Source organism: Raphanus sativus, chromosome 6, assembly GCF_000801105.2.
Source record: "Raphanus sativus cultivar WK10039 chromosome 6, ASM80110v3, whole genome shotgun sequence".
In the NCBI taxonomy this organism is placed as follows: Eukaryota; Viridiplantae; Streptophyta; class Magnoliopsida; order Brassicales; family Brassicaceae; genus Raphanus; species Raphanus sativus.
The window spans coordinates 18,565,524-18,586,509 of NC_079516.1; the positions used below are offsets into that span (position 1 = coordinate 18,565,524).

The 20,986-nt window shown below is 32.1% G+C and overlaps 2 protein-coding genes across 3 annotated transcripts; both read right to left on the reverse strand.

Annotated features, from left to right (window-relative positions):
* Window positions 1-4,611: 4,611 nt before the first annotated feature.
* LOC108807986 (fimbrin-3-like) lies at window positions 4,612-7,774 on the reverse strand. Its single transcript, XM_056987041.1, has 6 exons — window positions 7,652-7,774; window positions 6,095-6,370; window positions 5,670-5,887; window positions 5,435-5,587; window positions 5,131-5,347; window positions 4,612-5,033 (listed from the first exon to the last, which is right to left on the reverse strand). The coding sequence occupies exons 1-6, from the start codon at window positions 7,772-7,774 to the stop codon at window positions 4,752-4,754; spliced, it is 1,269 nt and encodes a 422-aa protein (XP_056843021.1). The 3' UTR covers window positions 4,612-4,751.
* A 525-nt stretch (window positions 7,775-8,299) lies between these two features.
* LOC108807407 (NAC domain-containing protein 35) lies at window positions 8,300-11,387 on the reverse strand. 2 transcript variants are annotated; one of them, XM_056988064.1, is made up of 4 exons: window positions 10,667-11,387; window positions 9,999-10,267; window positions 8,739-9,147; window positions 8,300-8,639 (listed from the first exon to the last, which is right to left on the reverse strand). In XM_056988064.1, exons 1-4 carry the CDS (start codon window positions 10,962-10,964, stop codon window positions 8,485-8,487), a joined length of 1,131 nt encoding a protein of 376 aa, XP_056844044.1. In that variant the 5' UTR covers window positions 10,965-11,387; the 3' UTR covers window positions 8,300-8,484. The 2 variants fall into 2 exon arrangements, with proteins under 2 accessions (XP_056844044.1, XP_018435193.1); XM_018579691.2 differs by having other exon boundaries at window positions 8,300-9,147; window positions 10,667-11,384.
* Between the last annotated feature and the right edge of the window lie 9,599 nt (window positions 11,388-20,986).

Genomic DNA, 20,986 nt, shown 5'->3' on the forward strand with positions numbered 1-20,986 from the left:
CTAATATGGTATCAGAGCTGAGTACCGCGCAATGGCTGCCGCTACTAAGGAGTTGAAATGGATCGTTCCATTGATGAAAGAACTTGGCATTGAAGTTAACAAGCCGGTTGCGTTTTACTGTGACAACAAGGCAACTATCCATATTGCAGCTAATCCTGTCTTTCACGAACGCACTAAACATATTGAACGTGACTATCATTGTGTTCGTGATGCAGTTAAAGCCGGTCTTATATCTACTACACATGTTCGAACCAAGGAGCAGCGAGCTGACATTCTAACGAAAGCTTTGGGTCGAGCACAGTTCGAGTTTCTATCTTCCAAGTTGGGAGTTTGTGATCTTCACTCTCCAACTTGAGGGGGAGTATTAGGAGGGAATATCCTAGTATTGTTAGGATATCCTATAGATAAGTCCTATTGTTGATATACGACTTCACAAGTTATATGTCGGTGACGTCTATGTATATATATCGTTGTACACATTCTCATCAATACAAGTTAACAGTTTATGTGATTATATCAACCTTATAGAAACAGTAGATACTAAGTTAGGTTGAGGTAGAATCTGATTCCTCTCAGGTTTTATCCTTGTTAGTGATCCAGGTGTGTCTTTATCAGCTGTTTGTAACCATGCAGTCTCTAATCTTTGTTCTCGAATTATAGATTCTATCCTTTGCATTGGGAGTTTTAATCTGCCTTTTTCGCTGCTACCAACTCCAAGGCCTGGTGCAGCATTTAGATCTCCACCTTTGTTTGTCATATCTGGTTTCCCGGTTTGGTAAGGGATGACCAGTAACTCGGTTTCAGGCAAGAGTAGTATCCTGACCTCTACGCTTCTCCTTAGTAGCATTTCCATCGAGTTAGTGATACTGCTTACAAACCTTTCAGCTCTTTTTTTGATATCAGTTTCTTCAAACGCTATATAGGCAACTAGAATACCTGCAAATCATATACAACCTCTCGACATTGCAGAGATTTTAAACAATGTTCTAAAAATTGGAAATAACCGAAATGATTTTCTCAAAATCTGAATTATATGATTCAACTTGGTTTACACATTTCTAAATCTAATTCTATTAAATCTCAATAATGTTAGTAAAATCAATAAACTCGTCTTAAATTTCTTTTTTTTTCTATAATTTTTTTTACAATTCATCAAAACTGTTTTATAAATCAATAAACCAAAACAGAAATATCTAATATAAATGAATAAAATATAAAAAAATAAATCAAAGTTAACATATACAGTCCCCTTTCTAGGCCCTGAATAACCCGCATACTCGCTAGTCTTCTATAATGCGCATAGTTAGAGCTTAACTATTTCTTAAACATTCCTTTTAAATGAGAGAAACATTTAGGATTGTTAGAGCATTAATATCGCTGAACCTGTTTTTGGGTTTCTTATTTTTTTTTTTTTAGTTTTCTCTGATTCAAAAAAAAAATTAAAAAAAAATCAATAGCAGGTCGTCATGTTTCAGTGGGACCCGCAAACAGTCCCAGAAAGATACCAAGATCGTTTCTTCTTTCGCAACTTTTGTCACAGTTTTTACTGATTTTGTGGGCCTCTCAATACTACTTTTTTTAAAGAAACCCCTAAAAGATCTGCAATATTAGTGCTCTTACCTTCAACTTCACTGATAGATATAAGTTTCCCATGAGTATAGAGCAGCTGCCTCAATGTTTTGGAATTGCATCTTTCTACACATTTTCTCCATATCTTGTTCAGTTTCTCTGAACTTCTCTGAGTAAGCATCATGGTGCTTGCGGTACTATTATCATGCGAGGCAATGTATTACGATCGGCTTTGATCACTGGGAGAAAAATAAACCACTACTATGTATTACGATCGGCTTGGTTAGTTGGTTTGGCGAAGTTTGTATTTTTGGACTGATGATGTGGTCTAGTCAATGGACTAAAAATAAAACATGTCATTCAAATAATAAAAAAAATATACAAGCACGGTTATTTCAAGTTTTTTTATTAATAAGAGGTATCTAGATCGAAAATCTAACAAATCTATACTATAACGAGGCACTTGAATCATTCCTGATGCGACATGTCAGTGTTTTCGTGAGATCCACTTTTAAAAAATGTTAAAAAATGTCAAATCTATGGTTTGAACCCAGATTACTAAGATACAACCTCCACCATTTATACCACTGAACTAATGGATAATTTATTCATTGATGGCCGAAACTAATATATATTTATGAAGGTTGGAAGCCATTACTTCATAGCTTTCTCTCAGAACGGGTCTGCAAATGTATTATGGGATTCATTTTTAAATGAGCTTCACCAAATTATATTAAGAAATAGCTTAAGTTTGCAACAATTATAGTTTTCTCATAGCTTTCTCATATTGTTTTCTCATGTTGTTCGTAACAAAAAAAAAAATCATCATTGTTTAACATGAGTTAGAATTCTTTTCATCATTGTATCGGACTGAGTTATAGAGTTGCGCTGTTTTTCTGTTCTTAATTTTTTTTACCGGTAAACTATTCATCTCCCCATCTTAAATCGATTGATCATAAATATTTCTGATTTGTAGCCCCTCTGTAAACCACATATATATACTCGATCGGGTCTCGGTTCGGGTCCGGGTCCTACCCGATACCCGCGGGTCTAAAAAAAGACCCATATAAGTACTTATAATTTTTCGGATCGGTTCCGGGTCGGATATTTTCGGGTCAGTTCCGGGTCGGATCCTCGGATCTGGGTAAAATGCCCATGCCTACCACGATTACTAAACTTTACAATAAAACATTAGGGAAAACAGTTTCAATATTATGATCAACAATTCAAATAATTAGAAAGACAACAAAAACAAAACTCTACAGCTCAAATAAACTACTAAAATAAATATTTATATAACAATATGAATAGAATCCTCATTTCGTATTGAAGATATTTCTTCGATAAATTTGAAAATAAAGATATACGTTAAGCAATTGTGAAGGTCAACATTTTATGCAAATAAAAAATATTAATATTTTTTATGGATGATTAATGTTAGGAGAAAAATTTACAATTATTCTTATTTGACCATTTTAAATATCATAACAAACAAAGAGAAAATTAGTCTTCATAACAAGAAGAATTCAATTAATCACCGTAATTAAATACTAAAACATTAATTTCAATATTTAACATCATAGTAAATGCACTATATAAACAAACGTAAAAATAAATAGGCAAAAATAACATCAATTCCTAACAACCTATAAACATATCTACAATGTGATAAATTTTCACAACCAAACACAAACATGAATAACAATTCACTTCTTACCCATCGACTCTCACACCAAACAACATCAACAGGAGCAAATCCTAGACAATTACTCCAGGTCTATATACAAAGACCAAACACACAACAATCATCGATTTCCAGGTACCATCAATTTTTGACAATCAAGGTAATTACAATAACTCAGTCGCCGAATCATTAGATTTCATGTTATCATATCATGACATTCATCATCACTACTCTACATTCTTTATTGAGGAGACTAACCAATATGTGATGAATTTAATGAGGGAAAACCATAATATTATATTCCAACATCTTCAAGTTACTCTCGCCATTAGAGACTACAATCTAAATGCAACCGCAAGACTTGACGTTGATCTAATCATCACGGACCTAAAATTAACCCGACAACCGAAGAGGAAAACCATATATGCACCATCTGCTTTGAGAATTATATCAATGTAATCAATATTTCGACACTCGCCTGCGGCCATAAATTTCATTGTCTTTGCATTAATCATTGGCAACGTACAAATATAAGTTTTCCAATGTATCGAAAAAGTAATTTATGAGCCAAAACAAACTAATAATAAAAAACAATTTCATGTTTCAAACTCAAAATTCATTGTCTCATTCCTTAGTATTCCTGGTATAATCATCAAACAACATTCGGTAGATATTCAAGGGCATAATCAATGGATAAAATCACATACACAAAATCACTCGATACATCAACAACGTCACCAGCTCCGCGCCTGCGCGGGGGCTATGCAACTAGTTCTTTTAGAGGGATACTACCGACATTTGCATATTGCTTCAAGCTCTCTTTATACCACCGGACTATAGCCCTGTTCGTTTGGTTGCCGCCGGTTTCAGCGTCGGCGTCAGCGACTGCGTCAAACTCGTTTATCTGATGTTCGTTTCATAGACGCCGACGCCGACGCTGATTGTTGTTCGTTTCGAAGACGCATGAAGTTGACTCTGACGCCGACGCCAACGCAGGAAGCAGAATTAAGTGATGTTCGTTTGATAGACGCTGCGGCAATTATCATTTTATTCATATTTTATTTTTAAAAATTTATAACATTATCTTTTAAATAAATAAAATATAGTTTAAATATATTTACATCCATAAAATTATTATGTTTACTTGGTAATATTTTTTTGGTCAAATATACAAATATAACAATGTTTTTATCATAAAACTAAATCATACATTTAATTTTCCTTTTTCCTTTGGAAAAAATGTATATCAACATTTTCCTTCTCACAAGCTCAAAACATTTCTTTTAAATATCAGAGCAATTATATTTTCCAAAATGACATATTTTCTAAAAAACATAGAAAATAATGACATTTTAGTATCAGCGCAATTATATTTTCACAAGATGTGATCCTTTTTTCATAATGGTAACAAATATAATTTTTATAATGACACAGACAGAGAGATGTGAAATAATGACAAAACAACTCTGTTCCAGCACAAGATATATGTCTTGTGGTTCTATTCAATGGCTGCTTCCTCTGAGACGGAGGTGACATCAGACAAGATGTCTGCGTCATTGTCTTCTTCGATGGTTAGACTCGACACTTCTTCGTTTAAGGAAGAGACATCGTCTTCCCCAGTGACAGATGGAGCTGGTGAAGCATCAGTGCTCGTGCACGTCGTGGTTGTGCTATGCGTCGATGATGTATCAGAACTTGAACTCTCTGACGATGATGACTTTTGCTGAAGACTCCAATACATTATACTTGCCGTTAAGATCAACATCATCTTTTGATTTACCTGCATTGCAACAACGAGTCCCTCACAAATTAGAGACATAACAAAACCTCAGATTTGCATGCTGTTTTTTTCATAAGGTTTAGAAGATGTTTCTTACGTCCACGATATCTTCTGGTAACAAGAAAACAGAGCAACCGAGCTTTCTTGCTACACTGACGATGTATGTAGCATTCAATCTCATCTCTTTCCCAATCCTCACAACTTGATTGCAGTTCTCTACTTTCTTAAACGGCATCTTAATTGGTGGTTTTGAAGCATGCTTCCAGTTAACTGAGCCTGGATAGACCTTGTCAAGAACTTCAAGAAGAATCCATCTGCATCAAAAAAAATATATAAGAAACCTTTCCTTTCCTATAAACTTCCGGAACAGAACATCACTCTTGTCTTCACAGAAAGCTTACCCGTTTCTGACATCTTCAAACACATTATTGACATAACTATCAATCCCCAGGCTATTAATCCATAGCCGGTAACATCTTTCATCTCTGCAACTCTGTGTATCCTCAGTCATCATCTCCGCAAAGGAGAACCTGCCATCAGTGCTAAGGCCATTCCTGCAGCAAGGTACATAGAAGCTAGTGAAAAGATCAAGTGAGTTAAGACCAAACCTATTATCTTCTGTGATCTTTTACAAACCTTTCGTGAAAAATCTGTGCCACAAATGCGAGATTCAAATACGAAGACCCTTCAACTATCTCTTCCATAGTCAAGTACCGATTGCAGTTCATTCTCTCTGCGTGTTCAAGGACCATGTTAGCCCTTTCGAGATCATCCTCGGCGTTTAGAGTAGCTGGATCACAGTGCTCGGGTGCAAGAACATTGAGAAGGAATGCATAGGCTCTTGTTTCAAATATCTTTTACTAATGAGTTTCGTATAATCAAAATCATTAGCCATCTTCAGCAGGACCCATATACACAGACGCACAAAAAAAAACTTCGTGAGGCTATAATCTCATTCAAGTTCTGCAACAGCAACAAACCCATATACACAGACGCATCAAAATCTCAAACACACACACACAACACATTCATCAACACGCAGAGATGGAAGAGAGTCTCACCTGGATTTGAGATCGAGAGAGAGAGCTCTGGAGATGGTGTGAGAGACGAGACGAAGCTTGATGGAGAGAGGGTCGAGAGGTGGAGAGCGAGCTTGAGATGCGTTGGAGATGGAGAGCTCGAGTGAGCTTGAGATGCGTTGGAGATGGAGAGCGAGCTTGAGAGAGGTTGGAGATGGAGAGCTCGAGATCGTGCGAGATGGAGAGAGGGTCGAGAGTTTGAGAGAGATGGAGAGCGAGCTTGAGAGAGGTTGGAGATGGAGAGAGCTCCAGATGCGTCTGTAGAGGAGAAGAGAAAGCTCAAAGGAGAAGAGAAGAGAGCGGCGTCGATGGAGAAAAAGAAGCGGAGTCAATAGATCTATGTAATGGCAAATTTTTTGTAAATATTAAATTAGGTTAGGGGTAAAATAGTAACTGAAGTAAATAGACGCGGATTTACGTCGCGGACGCCGGATTTTATGGCGTCAGACGTAGGCCTGCTGCGTTCGGCCGCAGACGCAGACGCCGATACTCGCGTCAATGAAACGAACAAGCGTCTAAAGAAAACATTGATGCAGCCGCAGCCGCAGGTACGTGCGGCGACCAAACGAACAACACTTATAGAAATATTTAGTTTATTATAGGATATCTTGTTTCAATGCTATTCGATGGAGTTCAATTCAAATTTACTATTATATGCTTTTTGATGAACTACCTGCTATATATACTTTAAATGTCAAAAAAAAAATATATATATATATAACTATGTACTTAAACATTTGTTATATATAAATATTTGAATAAACCAAGGGTGAATTGACTGAAAACATAAAAATAATGTAGTAATTAGGAAAATACCTAAATATTGTGAGGAAAGGGTGATGAAGAAGAGAAAAAATTTGGGGAAAAATAAGGTAGAAAATACAAATATGATAAAAATTGTAGGCATTAAGTGCAAATATTCTAAAACTAAAGGTGAATTGGCTGAAAACATAAAAAGAATGTAATAATTAGAAAAATGCCTAAATATTCTGGAAAAAGAGTGATGAAGGAAGAAAAAAACTTGAGAGGAAATAAAGTAAAGAATGCAAATATGATAAAAGTTATAGGCATTGAATGCAAATATAGTAAAAATTGTATTATCGACGTTTTTTTGGCGTGACCAAAATATGATAATGTATCAACGTTTTTTCTTAATTAAAATACACATGACATATTTGTCCAAGGGCTAAGCAAACTAAAATACGTTCACCTTTAAATTTTGAACTGACACTCGTGTTGATCCAAATTTGTGGAAAAGCTAAACATAGTTGTCATTTAAAACGTACGTTTCTTTTTCCTTACATTGGAGTTCCTAGGTTTCTTTTTTTTTTGTCAAACCCTAATTGTTACACTTACCTACAGACAAAACTAGCTAGCGTTTTCATAGTCTTGTCACCATGTTACTGAATTTTTTTTAATGTAAGAATTAGCAAGAGTTAATAGATTATTTATCTGTAGAGTCGCACTGATCAGGTTTGACAACTTGGATATAGCCTAAACGATATATATTTTTTTGATAATTCAAGATATTCGGCGGACCGAGACCCAACCGACTAATCTCCTGAAAGTTTGATCATCAGAGCCAGTCAGATCCGGTTGCTCGCAATGGAAATTAGATACTCTTGTCGCTTGACCATATAGATGGTAAACATGAGTTGACATGTATTCGAATCCAGGTCTCTTAGAAACACTGAGACGTCATGCGCCACCCGACCACACCGGTATAGTTAATAGACATATATATTGCCAAAGCATAGTTAAAAATTTGTGATTTTAATTAGTCTACTTTGTGTTGCTTAACTGTAGTCTATTGGTTAAGGTTTAAAGGTTTCTACATCCAAATCTGAGATTTGAATCCGAGACTATACAATTTTTTTGCAGATTACAAAAAAATCTATGCAGACTACGGAAGAAGGACGTACAAACAAACTTCAACATGGTGTAAGTAAATCTGGTCAGGAATATATCTTCATAGGACGCCTCAGATGATGCAGTTAAACGTAGATCTCATAAAATAGATAGTATTATCGTTGTCGAATCGTCTATGTAATATTTTTTATAGTTGCAATATAAACTTTATTTGTTAGTTTTTTTTGTTCTATTATTGGATCAAAATATTTATCATTACCTCCGTTCAGTTACATACTTACGTACGGTGTTGAATCGGATAGAATAAGTCGTAGTTCATATATAAATAGCTCATAAATTGGATACATGTAGGAATCAGTTCCATTACATAACTGCAGCCAGTAAGCAATCATATAGTCTAGCTACTACTAACTTGTTTCAAATACATAATGCGTATACATAATATCTATTAATAATGAAGCAGCGTTATTTAAGGAATTGGTAATATTCAAAATCTGATTAATTTATTTGAAAGGATTACTAGTATAATGATCTTTGTTTCCGTCAGGTACTAGTGGATTCCACATCTCCCACAAAGCATTGTTTGGAATCGTCCCTGTAGGGATCATGTTCATAGCTAACGCCGCCTGCGTTTGAGGCGTTAACGTTGCTGTAGTATCTGCTGTCACCAATTGCAACGCATTTGCGTTTGCGTTTAGTTGTTGTTGATTATGAAACTGTTCAGCAATTTGATAGTACTGGTGATTGATGTTACTACCTCCATCAGTTATTTGGTAGTTAACAAGTCTTTGAAGATCATCAACAATTGCGGTTTCATCATCTTCTTGATTAGAGATTATTGTTGTGTTGCTTGCACCATAAGGCATTGGACGGTAGATGTTCTGATTGGCTAAAGCTATGGTGACGTCAGAATTACTGTTTGTGGTGGTTATGGTGCTACCGTCGCCGGAATATTCAGTTGAGTGCTTCTCGAGGTTGTTGTTGTTGTTAAGATTGTTGTCGGAATGATTAGAAGAGGATGGAAGGTATTGTTGTTGTTGTCTTACGGCTAAGCGGGATGATGATGATGAGTTATGGTTATGTTGTCTTGTGGATGTAGAACGTGGCAAGGATGGATGATCTTCCACTCCTGGCCTTTTGTACACTCGGCACAATGATGTTTCAGCCTAAATATATATACATAAAAACATTGATCAGAGACATGAGATACTTATCAGCTATATATGAACTTACAAGTTATAGCGTATATCTATGAAGATTAGAAACTATGATTTCAACTATATTAAGATTTCCTTTTTTCTGAATGAATACTATATTTAGATTTCATTGGTAGATTACTCTCATTTGACGTACATATATATTTATATATATATAAGATTCTGATACATAAATCAGATAGATCACATTTCATTTTTGGTATTTAAGACTAATGAATTATACATTTCTAGCTCCTTAGTCATGTTTTTCAGTAGTACAGTAATTTGATGTGTAAAATATATTTAGATTTGTAAACTTATAATTTGATGTGTAAAACATATTTAGAACACTAACTAAGCCTCTGCAAAAATTAAGGTATATATACATCTAGTAGATGTGTGAATTTTGAATGAGATATTTGTGTGTATATATAAGCATGTAGCTATCTTATTAATGCCGTCTACTATACATATGGGCCATGGCTAGTAATTTAAAGAGTTCATGCGTATGACATGAACATTTTCAGGATTTAAGCGCAAACGCCGCCTTACAATTAATAGATCCTTCACAAGCGTTTTGGATCTTATCGTGTCAATTTCAAACAAGAAAAAACAATAAATGTACATCAAATCAAGATATGAAATTCAAACAATCTAGGGATTTCATTTCAAATTTGTAAGGCTGATACCTAGTTAGGGTTCTATACAATTTTTACAAATTCAAACAAACTAAGCTACATACCTAGTTATTTACAATTTTTCTTTCTATATGTGTGTTTATCAAGAGTTTTTTTATCAAGAGTTGACTGATGAATTAATACCTTTTGGTATTTCTCAGTGTCGTGGTGAGGGAGGCGATACTCATTCATAATCCAACTGCTTCGAGTGCCTTTAGGGGCTTTACCAGAGTAGAAAATTAGGGTTTTCTTCAATCCGATCTGCCGATAAGTCTCCGATCTGATCATCCGGTCAGCTCCGGTGGCTTTCCAATACCCAGAAGTCGTTACTCGGTTTGGTCTATCTCCATTTCTATACTTCCGATCTCTTGGCACATAGAAGTACCACTCTTTCTCTCCTATTGCCGCCAACGCTGCATATAGTTACACATATATATCATCAAATATACATATATAATCTTATGATAACACAAAATATATATATCTTATGAAGTTGTGATTGAGATAAATATTTTCATAGGTTTAAGAAAGAAATAAATGGTTGATTCTTCTTAGTTTCATTGTTATAAACAAAGACACCACTATTTTTGGGGTTTAAGAAAAAGCAGATCCGTTATTCTAAAATCTGAAAATAGAAAGAAGGAAGTGCGAAAGAAAATGAGAATTCGCAGATCAACAACATATATATTATAAGAAGGCTATATATGTTTAATAAATTCTATATCATGTGTATGTATTAGTGTATATAATAAAAGTTTCAAGTAGTCTGACGGTATCTCTGTGTATATATACATGTGGAATGTTATATTTACCCGGAAGTTCCCAAGGATCATAGCGATAAAGATCGAGGAAAGTGATCAGCTCTACATTGAAGCGCTTGCCTTCAACTTTACGGCGAAGATAAAACTCTATGAGTTCTTCTTCGGTGGGATGAAATCTGAATCCAGGCATGACCATGTCCTGATCATGATCATCAGCTTCATCATCATTTTGAACACGACTTTCGTGGCCGCCTCTGTGAGCATCTTCTTCTATACCTTTTTCAGTGTTGTTGTTGACTTGGTTGCTCATCATGGTGATGATGCTTGTTGTGGATGATACAATCGTCATGTAAAAACACACTAAATATGCATGTGTTTTAAGATGAAGATGAAAAGGAGATTAAGGGTTTGCTGGTTTTTATACTAAACAAGGGAAGGGAATAAGAGAGATTAAATTGAGTGGTGTTGGGTAGAGATAAGAGGAGGAGAAGAAGATTATATAGGAATGAAACGTCGTCGTTTCTGGAAGTTGAGACCTAACTAGAATAAGACAGAGTGAGTTAAGGAGGAGACAAAGACTTGTCAAGTTGAGGACATGGTGTACACGGTTTTGTTTTCTTAGCCGTGCCTTTGGAGTTTTGACCTTTCTCTCACTCTCCATATCTAGCTAGTTCTTAATTTGTTGTCACAATAACAAATATCTAATAGTTTAACAAGTCTTGTATAATGATGTGTTTAAGAAAATAATCCCATAAAAAAAAGATTAATCCCATGCATACGCACGTATAGGGTTTTTTGGTAGATCATATAATCTTGATTAGCTCTGTTTAACTACTATGTATTAAGACACTGTAAAATTCACAAGATTATATAGTAAGATTCCAGTTATACACGATATAGCCTATTAATTTCTTTTTGATCCAATTGAAATGTAATGTACATTGTTAAATTAAAAAAGCAGGGACATAAAAAGCCTCCTCATTGTGGTAAAACCGTAAAGGATGTATAATAACATAGTTAATTTGTGGGGAGTTTTTTTTTTTTTTTTTTTTGGTAAAATTAAAAAAGCAGGGACATAAAAAGCCTCCTCATTGTGGTAAAACCGTAAAGGATGTATAATAACATAGTTAATTTGTGGGGAGTTATGGTTCAAATGCCATACATTTTCTCCTCGGAATCTAAGCTTTTGTTAACTTTTTCTAAGTGGAATTGTGCTAAGAGTCATGAGAAGCGATAATATGTCACTGTCATAGCTTAGACTAATCAGATCTCGAATATCAAAATAATCCTCCTACTAAATTTTGGAATATTCTTGTTAAATTATTCATTAAACCGACCAAAGAATTCTGATTGGTGGCCTATAACACTCATATAATAATATGTATTATGAATGCTCACTATTTCACTCGTCATAAATATATTTACGTGTTTTTCATTTGCTTCGTGAACGTTCTTTTATTGTTTTCATTTTATTTTAAATGAAATGAAATAAGTGTCGTTTATTTTTCTATTGGTTAATATATGGTTAGGTGTACTGGTAATAGTATTTTTATTTTGAAAATATGTAAAATTAAATTTTTTCTTAATCTGTGTGCATAAACCTAGAACGACAAGTAATATGAAACGGAGGGAGTATATAATTATTTAAATAAAAATAATTCAAATAAGTATTTATTGGTTAGTTAAAAGGATAAAAAGAGTTTATGTGTAAAATTTCATTGAAAAATATAGAGTGACACTTATTTTGAAACAATAAAAAACTATAATAATACTTATTGAAAAACAGAAGGAGTAATGTTTTTTTAACTCATTATAAATTATTATTTTTTAAAATGTGAATGCGAAACAAATCTCCATGTGGCTTTTTTATTGCTAACATTCTCTATTTTAAGTTTCCAAAATAATTTTTTTGGTAACAATGTTAAAACTTTATTATCATTTTAGACAGAAATACACAAGATACAAAAAGCAGAAAATAAAAGAAGTTAAGCTAAACTACAACACAATCTAAGCTAAACAAGGTCAGCAATAACTACAAGCAAAGGAACATGAAGACCATAGGCTACACCAAACTCAACACATACTCTTGCCACAAAATTGGAACCACAATTAATTCGAAAAAACCCGTTAGATTTGTCAGTACCCGATGATCAGTTCATAATGATTAGATCCTTAAGAACAGCTCGAGATCGACCTCCTTATCGGCAGCAACTATGTACAGTGAGCAAACACCCGAGCAAGCTCACCCGTGTACACAAAGATGAGCTTTATTTGGAGAGAAAGACCGCTCGAGATCGCCACACGCCATGGACCTACACCAAGAGACAGAGAAAACTAGCACTACATCAGAGAAGTGGACAGTAGACAGCCCTAGATCATGCTCCTGAAATATAACTGGCTCAGCACGAGACGCCACCAAAACGGAGAGTAACGGTTGACAGGACCAGCAACAAACCGCCACTCTTGCACCCACCACAGAGAGCCCGCATTGGAACCTCCTATCTTGGGACCATAGCACCCCCGGAGCACCTTCGAGAGCTTGACTGACCAGCCTCAAAACACACACCATTGGGATCTAAGAAAAACAAGCGGAAGAACACCGAACCTCCACCGTTGAACACGACCCAACACCGGTGCAAGCCAAGCGAGCTAGCTCACCCACCATGAGAAGGAGGAGCAAGGCGGCGAGAAATGAGAACAATTCAATTCGAACGGCCAGATCTGACACCAAACCTAGACCGCCGTTGTCCAACTCAACCAAAATAACCACTCATCAAACCCGTCTCCATGCTTCAACCAAACTCCAAACTATGCATCACCAGATCTGAAACTGCGGTGGCGAAGGAGTTTAGAGCACCGAAATTGTGCTCCAAAAGTTTTTAAGAAGCTGAACTTTAGAAGCCGACATCAATTCTTCAAAAATTAATTGTATAGTTTATCTATGAATATTAAATAACCATCGCTGCGCTACCATCTTTTAATTATATTATTTTTTAATGTTGGACTGTATTATTGAGTTTTCTAGGCAAATAGTTCTAAACAATGAGAACTATCAAAACAAAAGTAAAAAAGAGATACACCAATAGAGATCCAAAGTAAACAAACACACATCTTGCGTATGGATGGCTAATTCATATAAAAACTCCATAGTTGCTTTTAGAATAACTGAATCTCAAGGGAGATAATATTCATATTAATCCAAAGCATCACGCTTCAGACTGAATTGAGAACGATGATCACTCTCTTTTTAATACTCCAGTAGGAGCCATTGAGACAATAAAACTCTTTATATTTCTCTATTGGTAATAACAGAGTCAAAGAAGTTACCGTTCCATAGGATTTGATGCTACTTATTGAAGTAACTATAGTTTGCATCAAGAACTCCATCACCATCACATGATGAACCATCAACGATTGAATTTGGTAAGACTCGTCGCTACCATCTGCATTATATCTGTCAGTTATTTTTTCTAAACAATTCAACTGAACCTAAGCTTTTGTCTTTCAAAATCCATTAGAAGAAGTATACAAAAGAACAATTAAAAAATTTGTCTGATTTAAATTGGCAATCAAACAAACTAAATAACCAGAAATAAATCAGATCAAAGAAAAAGAAGTAAAACTAATCAAAACAAGTCAGCCGATAACGGAGCTATAAAAGTCTCCGGCCATAGGTTTGAAATTATAAGAAAAACTCTCTTTTTATTATATTCTAGCTTATGCCTTTTCTAAGTTGTTTCATATTAATTACTAGTGTAGAAATTGTTATCGTTAAGTTCAGTATGGAAAAACTAATGAAATAATATATATTTGCTCCAAAAAAAACTAATGAAAAATATCAAGTTAAAAGGGAGCTTAGGGAGGTGGTACTGTGGTAGTGGGGCTTGCGGAACCTTACTCTAAGTTTTACTGACTTTATATCACTTTTTTTTTTTTGAGAAAACTTTATATCACTTTCTTGTTTAAATTATAAAATGTTATCAGTTCAAAAGAAATCGATGAATGTACAACAATTAACATAAGCTGAGTGCAAATAGATTTTACGATATGTATGTCGCAGACCAAAACTTACGGAATTTAGAAACAAAAAGAAAAAATCCATTAGGCCACCATGATATCAAAACCGGCTTTAATTTATTAGCTTAAGACGTATAGGATAAGAAATCGCGTGCATGACTTGGAGTTGGAGCCACGGACATGGGTGTATAGGATAGGAAATCGCGTGCGTGACTTGGAGTTAGAAATTAGAATCATGGACATGGACCCTTCTACAACATATATTTTCTACATGTTCCAATAAGATTTTATACCATATAAATTAAGGAAAAATGATAAATATGGATGGAAATAAGTTAAGATTTAATGCATACGAGTCTTCCATTGGCTTTTAGCTAGCATAGGGTGGCGAGAATTATAAGTACCACTGGAGGTTAAAACTAATAGGTATATATTGCAAATACATTTAAGTCGAATATAAATTAAAATTGGTCAAGTTTTTCATATTCATCCAAAAAAATATCATGGATTTATATGACTGGTTCGATCATTTCTGAATTAAATTCTTTCTATATAGAACTTAATTTTGAATATAATAAGAAGATGAAAATTTTGCCAAGAATACGATATATTTTAGGAGAATTGGTCGAGTTGTAGATAATTCTTTAACCTTTAACTCTTATATACAATCTTTAAAATTATCAACCATACTTCAAGTCAGTCTAAAGCTATAAAATGTAAAAATAAAAAATGGTTGTAAAATTTTAATATACAAAGCAATATTTTATGTACAGAATAAAAATATACAACTACTTTTTTCTTCTAACTAGCTATACAACTACAATAGAAACATCTACAACAAAAATAATAGAGATAAAATTTTAAAGCACAAAACTTAAAACTAGATCCCAACCAATCATCCCTTTTGCGTCTACCATGCATTTTGATGCACCTTTTTTTAGGAATTAGCCTTGACCTTTCTATGGATCTGGGATACCTCCAGGTTAATCAAAAAAAAATATTTCATATTCTGCTGAAAAATGAAAAAAATTGCAAATTATTAAAAAGAGATAAAAATAGAAAATTTAAAAATGTTATTTGTTATTTTATGTAACTAATGATAAAATATGTGGTTTTATTGTCTATTGGTTGCATTATCTTATACTATAAAACACCTCTAGCTTCACAAAACAAAGAGTCTATACAGAGCCGTGCTTGTAGTGTTAATGAAAAGGCATTTGCCTTAGGCCCCCTAAAGATTATGATTTTTTAGGGCCTCCTATAATACTCAATCACTTCTGGTATAATAGTTTTAGTGTCTTTGTAGATGTGTTTTCACATCAGTTTAATCCTCTCTTTTACTCAAATTTTTCTAATTATTTTTTTATCTTAACAAATATTCTAAATAATTTAAATTTTTGTTTTTGAGTGTAACTATATTTGTTTCTTATACCACAAAATTTAGTTGTTTGTAAGAAAAAGAGAACATTTATATAAGAAATCTTTTAAATATTTTAACTTTTCTCTGTAGTTCTTTTAAAAACTATGTATAATTAAAAAAATATATATAACCACTATTTAGATTTTGTAAAAAAAAACAAATTTGCCTTAGGCCTCAAAATTCCTTCGCACGGCACTGAGTCTATATAATCATCAACTAAGAGTGCAGGATTGTGGTTTTTATGTGTTGCAAAATTTGGTTAAAACTTCTTATATGTAGAGAATCTAAAACCCCACGATTTTACATAGATTACAAGTGATTTAGAAAAATAAATCAAACATAAATAATTCTTTCACTAAATCTGCAAAATGAAAACGCACCATTAGTTGTGCTTCTGTAATTGACTAAACCAAGTTTTTTTTTTTTTTGAAAAAGATGACTAAACCAAGTTGCAAACTTTAGGTTAAATATTCAGTCAAAATATGAAAAGAAAAAAAAAGATTCAAGCATGTTCGAATAGAAGATATTTAAGGATTTGAAAGAGAATTAAGAAAGATGATACTAGAATTGGTTAACTAATCTAAAACCTAAAAGTCTTATGAACTTACTATCAAAAGTCTTGTCCTAACTAAAACGAAAATTAAGAAACTTAACCAATAATCGTATTTGTTTTCCCAGTAGAATTTCTTTGGATTTGGTTACCTATCAATCAATGCAATGTTAATAGTCATCCGTTTTGTAGTTATGTGCACATAATTTACTTTACTATAAATAATAGAAATTTTAGATCTCCAACTTTAATTTCATATATCAGTATATAATAGACTAATAGTCACACTTTTATAATCATGGACCCTTCATTCACCGCAATTATTCTAATGCTTAAATATATATTTTGCTCTGTAAATCAAGATTCGGATTGTATCTTTCAAATTCTTGTGTTCTAGACTTTCGTTCACGGACGAAAACCTAATGGTACTCATCATAATGAATTGGACATTTTATCCTTTAAATTTATTTTGGTTTATTATTCATTTTTTATTTGATCCGAAAAATTCGGATATTCGTAAATTTTTGAAGTAAAACAAATATTAAAAATTAATATCCGGTAAGAACGAAACAAATCACAAATACTAAAAAAAATTAGAGACGGATATCCGATCCGCTCCGGCTTTTTATATGCATATTCATAATTAAATATAAATTTCTAAATATATACTTACATAATTAACATATAATTTTATTGACTTTATTTATAGGAAATATTTATAATATCAATTTAAGAAAGGAATAAAAAATCTGAATAGAAAACTGTTATTTTTCTAAAACTTCAGTTTAGTTGTAAGAAAATTTTATTAATTTAAAAATATATTAGACAAATAGTTTCATTAATTTTTACTTGATATTTTTTTATTATGTAAAAGTACTACAAAAATATATTCATATATTTTTCTACATTTATTTGTATTGAATAAAGTAGATAAGATATCCGTAAATATCCATGAATATCCGCAAATATCTATAATTTTTTGGATATATGGTTTTCCTGTTATCCGTATTTTTACAAAACAAAGCAAATCGAAAAATCAAATATCCATGAAATACAAAACAAATCATAAATACCGAAAATGTGGTACTAGTCATAAAATTTGTATAGTTAGGTATCTATACTATTAAAGCAGAATCTATTATAGGATTCTGCCATTCATTGTTGAGCTATTTACAAGCCATGCCACTCTTTAATTTTAGTAAACTATTAAATAATTAAAAAAATAAATTCGTAAAAATATGTTTAAGGAATATTTCAAAAAATTACCAAACTTATTTGAACCATTCATGAATGAGTCATGATACACAGTTGATACAACTTAATTGTTTTTCTTTTACTACATGTATCGTATCATCTTTACGTATACTAAATTATTTTCTCTTTACTTAGGTATATTTAGGTTAATGAATCAAAATGTGAATAAAAACTATGAGATTCCAAAATTATTTGTGAGATTGAATAATGTAGTTACATTTATGAATATGAACTTTTGTGACCCTATAATTGTCACAGTTTACAAATTTAAAGAAAAATACCATATACAAATCATACATTTATGATGTGTTATATATAGATCTTTTTTTGAAAATGAAAAATATTCATGAATAGTATATGATCAATATTTTTACGGGTTTCAAATTGATAATATTATAAAATGTAAGATAAAATAAATTATAGTATAAATAAGTTGTATCTGATATAGTTTTAATCTCCTAAATATATGCGGTTACGAAACTATAATTTTACATAAATCACAATCAAATAAAACTAAATTATTTTTAAAATTAATATTTAAAAACTTAAAATAAAATTTTCCTTTCTCAATCAATATACGAGTAATGAATAGACAACACTACAATTACTATCTTTCAGGTTATTTTATCGAACATAAAAAATATTTTATCATGTAGAAACAGATTGAAAAAATACTTTTTTTATTTCTATTATGAACTAACAAATATTAATAATTTTATCAAAGAAAAATAATCCCGTGCTTTGAAAACGCGGATCAAAATCTAGCATTCTATTAAAACAGCATTATGAAAATTAAAATAAAATTTGAACAATATGAAAATTAAAATAAATTTGTACTATAATTAAAAGTTTTAAAATATAAGTAATATTGATATCAGGCGGGTTATATAAATGAATTATCTCATTTTCATAAAATTATATTAATGTAAATTTTAATGTTTAATTATTTTAAATAAAAATTTGTATAGCTAAGTTTGATAAAATTGGAGCATGACATTCATAATATATCCACCATTCATCTAAACATTCATGAATTAGAATACTTTAAATATGACAATTTAAGTGGGTCATCCATCAGTTCAACCATTTGCCGAATCCCGTGTTGTAGCATTTTTTAGCGGGCCTTATAGAACGTTATAAATAACAACTTAAAAAATCAAACCAGAATATATATAGGGTTACCGGTTTTGCCGGTTAACCGCGGGTTAATTTTAAGTTTTAGAATACTAAATATAATGTTTCATGTGTAATATTTAAATGTAGATACATAATCGAAAATACAATTTATTTGTTTCGAATATATCCGTCAAAATCTAGTAATTTATTATAATAATTATAATTGTGTACCTTTTTCTAACATTGAGTCTTGAACGTTTAGTTTTATTTGTTTCACCAACTTCATTCTTAATTAGTATATTATTAGTCAAAGTTTTATAATGGACCCTTCCCTTGCAATTATTTATCAGCGATGATGTATCAAGTCACATGGATGGACCGACCTCTGTATCTAGTATCCTTCACATTCAAGTTCTCTCCTACTAGAATGTTGTAGTAATAGAAACAGTTCTTTTTTTTTTTTTGAAAAAAATAGAAACAGTTCTTCTAACGTCAACTTAATATAAGAATTAATTATAACAATATCTTACGTAGTTGGAAAATATCTAGAACAGTAACTATTATACATAAAATAATGCATTTGTTAACAAGGGAGCCACGGGCATTTCGTGGCCTGGGCCTTCTTGGCGGTTGTCAACCCTTTTTTTCTTGGCTCTTTTTGCATTTATTTAATTGTTTGTATTCTTATGTACTAATTGATATCTTATGTATGTTTCTTTCATATTTTTGCATATCTTACATTTTGACTTTCCATATCCGAGTATATATAATATTTTAATACTGATTTATTATAATATTGTATAAAAAAATTATATAGACGATTCGATAACCAATAATACTATATGTCTTATGAATATTTATGTTTATCTGCTTTATCTGAGTCATTTTATGAAAATCAATATCTGAATATGTTTATTTGTACCATGTGGAAAGAATTTTGGAAGCATATTTTTAATAGTTTATATAATTATTTAATAAAATCATTTTCTTCTGTAATTGAAACTTAGAACTTATGATGAATAAGTATTAATGGACCATCAGCCAAATCTAGTATATGGGTTACGAACAGTAACGTCACATACAAGATTTACCCTATGTTTTTTTTTGAACTTAAGATTTACCCTATGTACTTTGAAAGTTTAACAAACGACGAAATGCTTCCATAAATTCCGTCTTCTCTTCGCAAGCGAAATCATTTTGTCGTGAAATTTACAACCATAAAAAGCTTATATGCATATATAATAGATATATACATGCAAACCGACAAAAATAAATTCTACAGTAAAAATGGAATAAATATGATTCAACATCTTATATCATGATGAGCCGGCCAATTACTAAGGCTTTGAACATGATTGATAAGATATTTACAAGTTGATAGAAACTGAGAGTCATATATAGAATGAAAGGTTAAGGTATAACTTGAGTCGACACGTACAAAATAGCAATAATATAAAGTATAAACTATTTTCACCCTTAAACCAAAAAAAAAAATATTTTCACCCTAGGTTTCGCCGATAAAATATATTCGAAGCTTTAAAAGCTTGGTGATTTATGTTTGGTTGCCTCTCTGATATTATTGACCAAGCTCCTAAAATATGCTTTTGTTCTACTAGCTTCAAAATGAAGAAAAGTTTTCCTCTGCGTTGTTATTATTTTGGGTCTAAATTTTTGTATGTTGAGAGGAACACAAATTTGGAAGTAAGCATTCTTCTAAAATGTTATTCTTTAGATTGAATAAATTAATGGTAAGCATTTCTATAAAACTTCACTATTTCATTAAAAAGTTTAAAAAATGGAATTCAAACTAGTACCACGGAAAACTGCAATTATAAACGAATTTTAAAGAATTTTTTTTATATATTATTCTGCAAAGGAATTGAATAAGTGAATTTATTGGACTAAGAGACTATTTCTAGTTTAAAATTTATTTTAGTAATTATCGTTTACACAAAATTTTTATTTAATCTAATACTTGTCTATATAAAATCATAACAATGAGCAGTTTTTCGCG

Bases quoted from the DNA above. Each gene is read 5' to 3' on its own strand.
- LOC108807986 (XM_056987041.1), bottom strand. From the start codon at position 7,774: ATGTCAACTCATGTTTACCATCTATATGGTCAAGCGACAAGAGTATCT. The intron at 5,888-6,094 runs GTGAGACTCTCT...CATTAGTAAAAG, and splicing joins TCTCTCGATCTCAAATCCAG to ATATTTGAAACAAGAGCCTA. The intron at 5,034-5,130 runs GTAAGAAACATC...GTTGCAATGCAG, and splicing joins TACCAGAAGATATCGTGGAC to GTAAATCAAAAGATGATGTT.
- LOC108807407 (XM_018579691.2), bottom strand. From the start codon at position 10,964: ATGACGATTGTATCATCCACAACAAGCATCATCACCATGATGAGCAAC. The intron at 10,268-10,666 runs GTAAATATAACA...AACTATATGCAG, and splicing joins TGATCCTTGGGAACTTCCGG to CGTTGGCGGCAATAGGAGAG. The intron at 9,148-9,998 runs GTATTAATTCAT...ATATATATTTAG, and splicing joins ACACTGAGAAATACCAAAAG to GCTGAAACATCATTGTGCCG.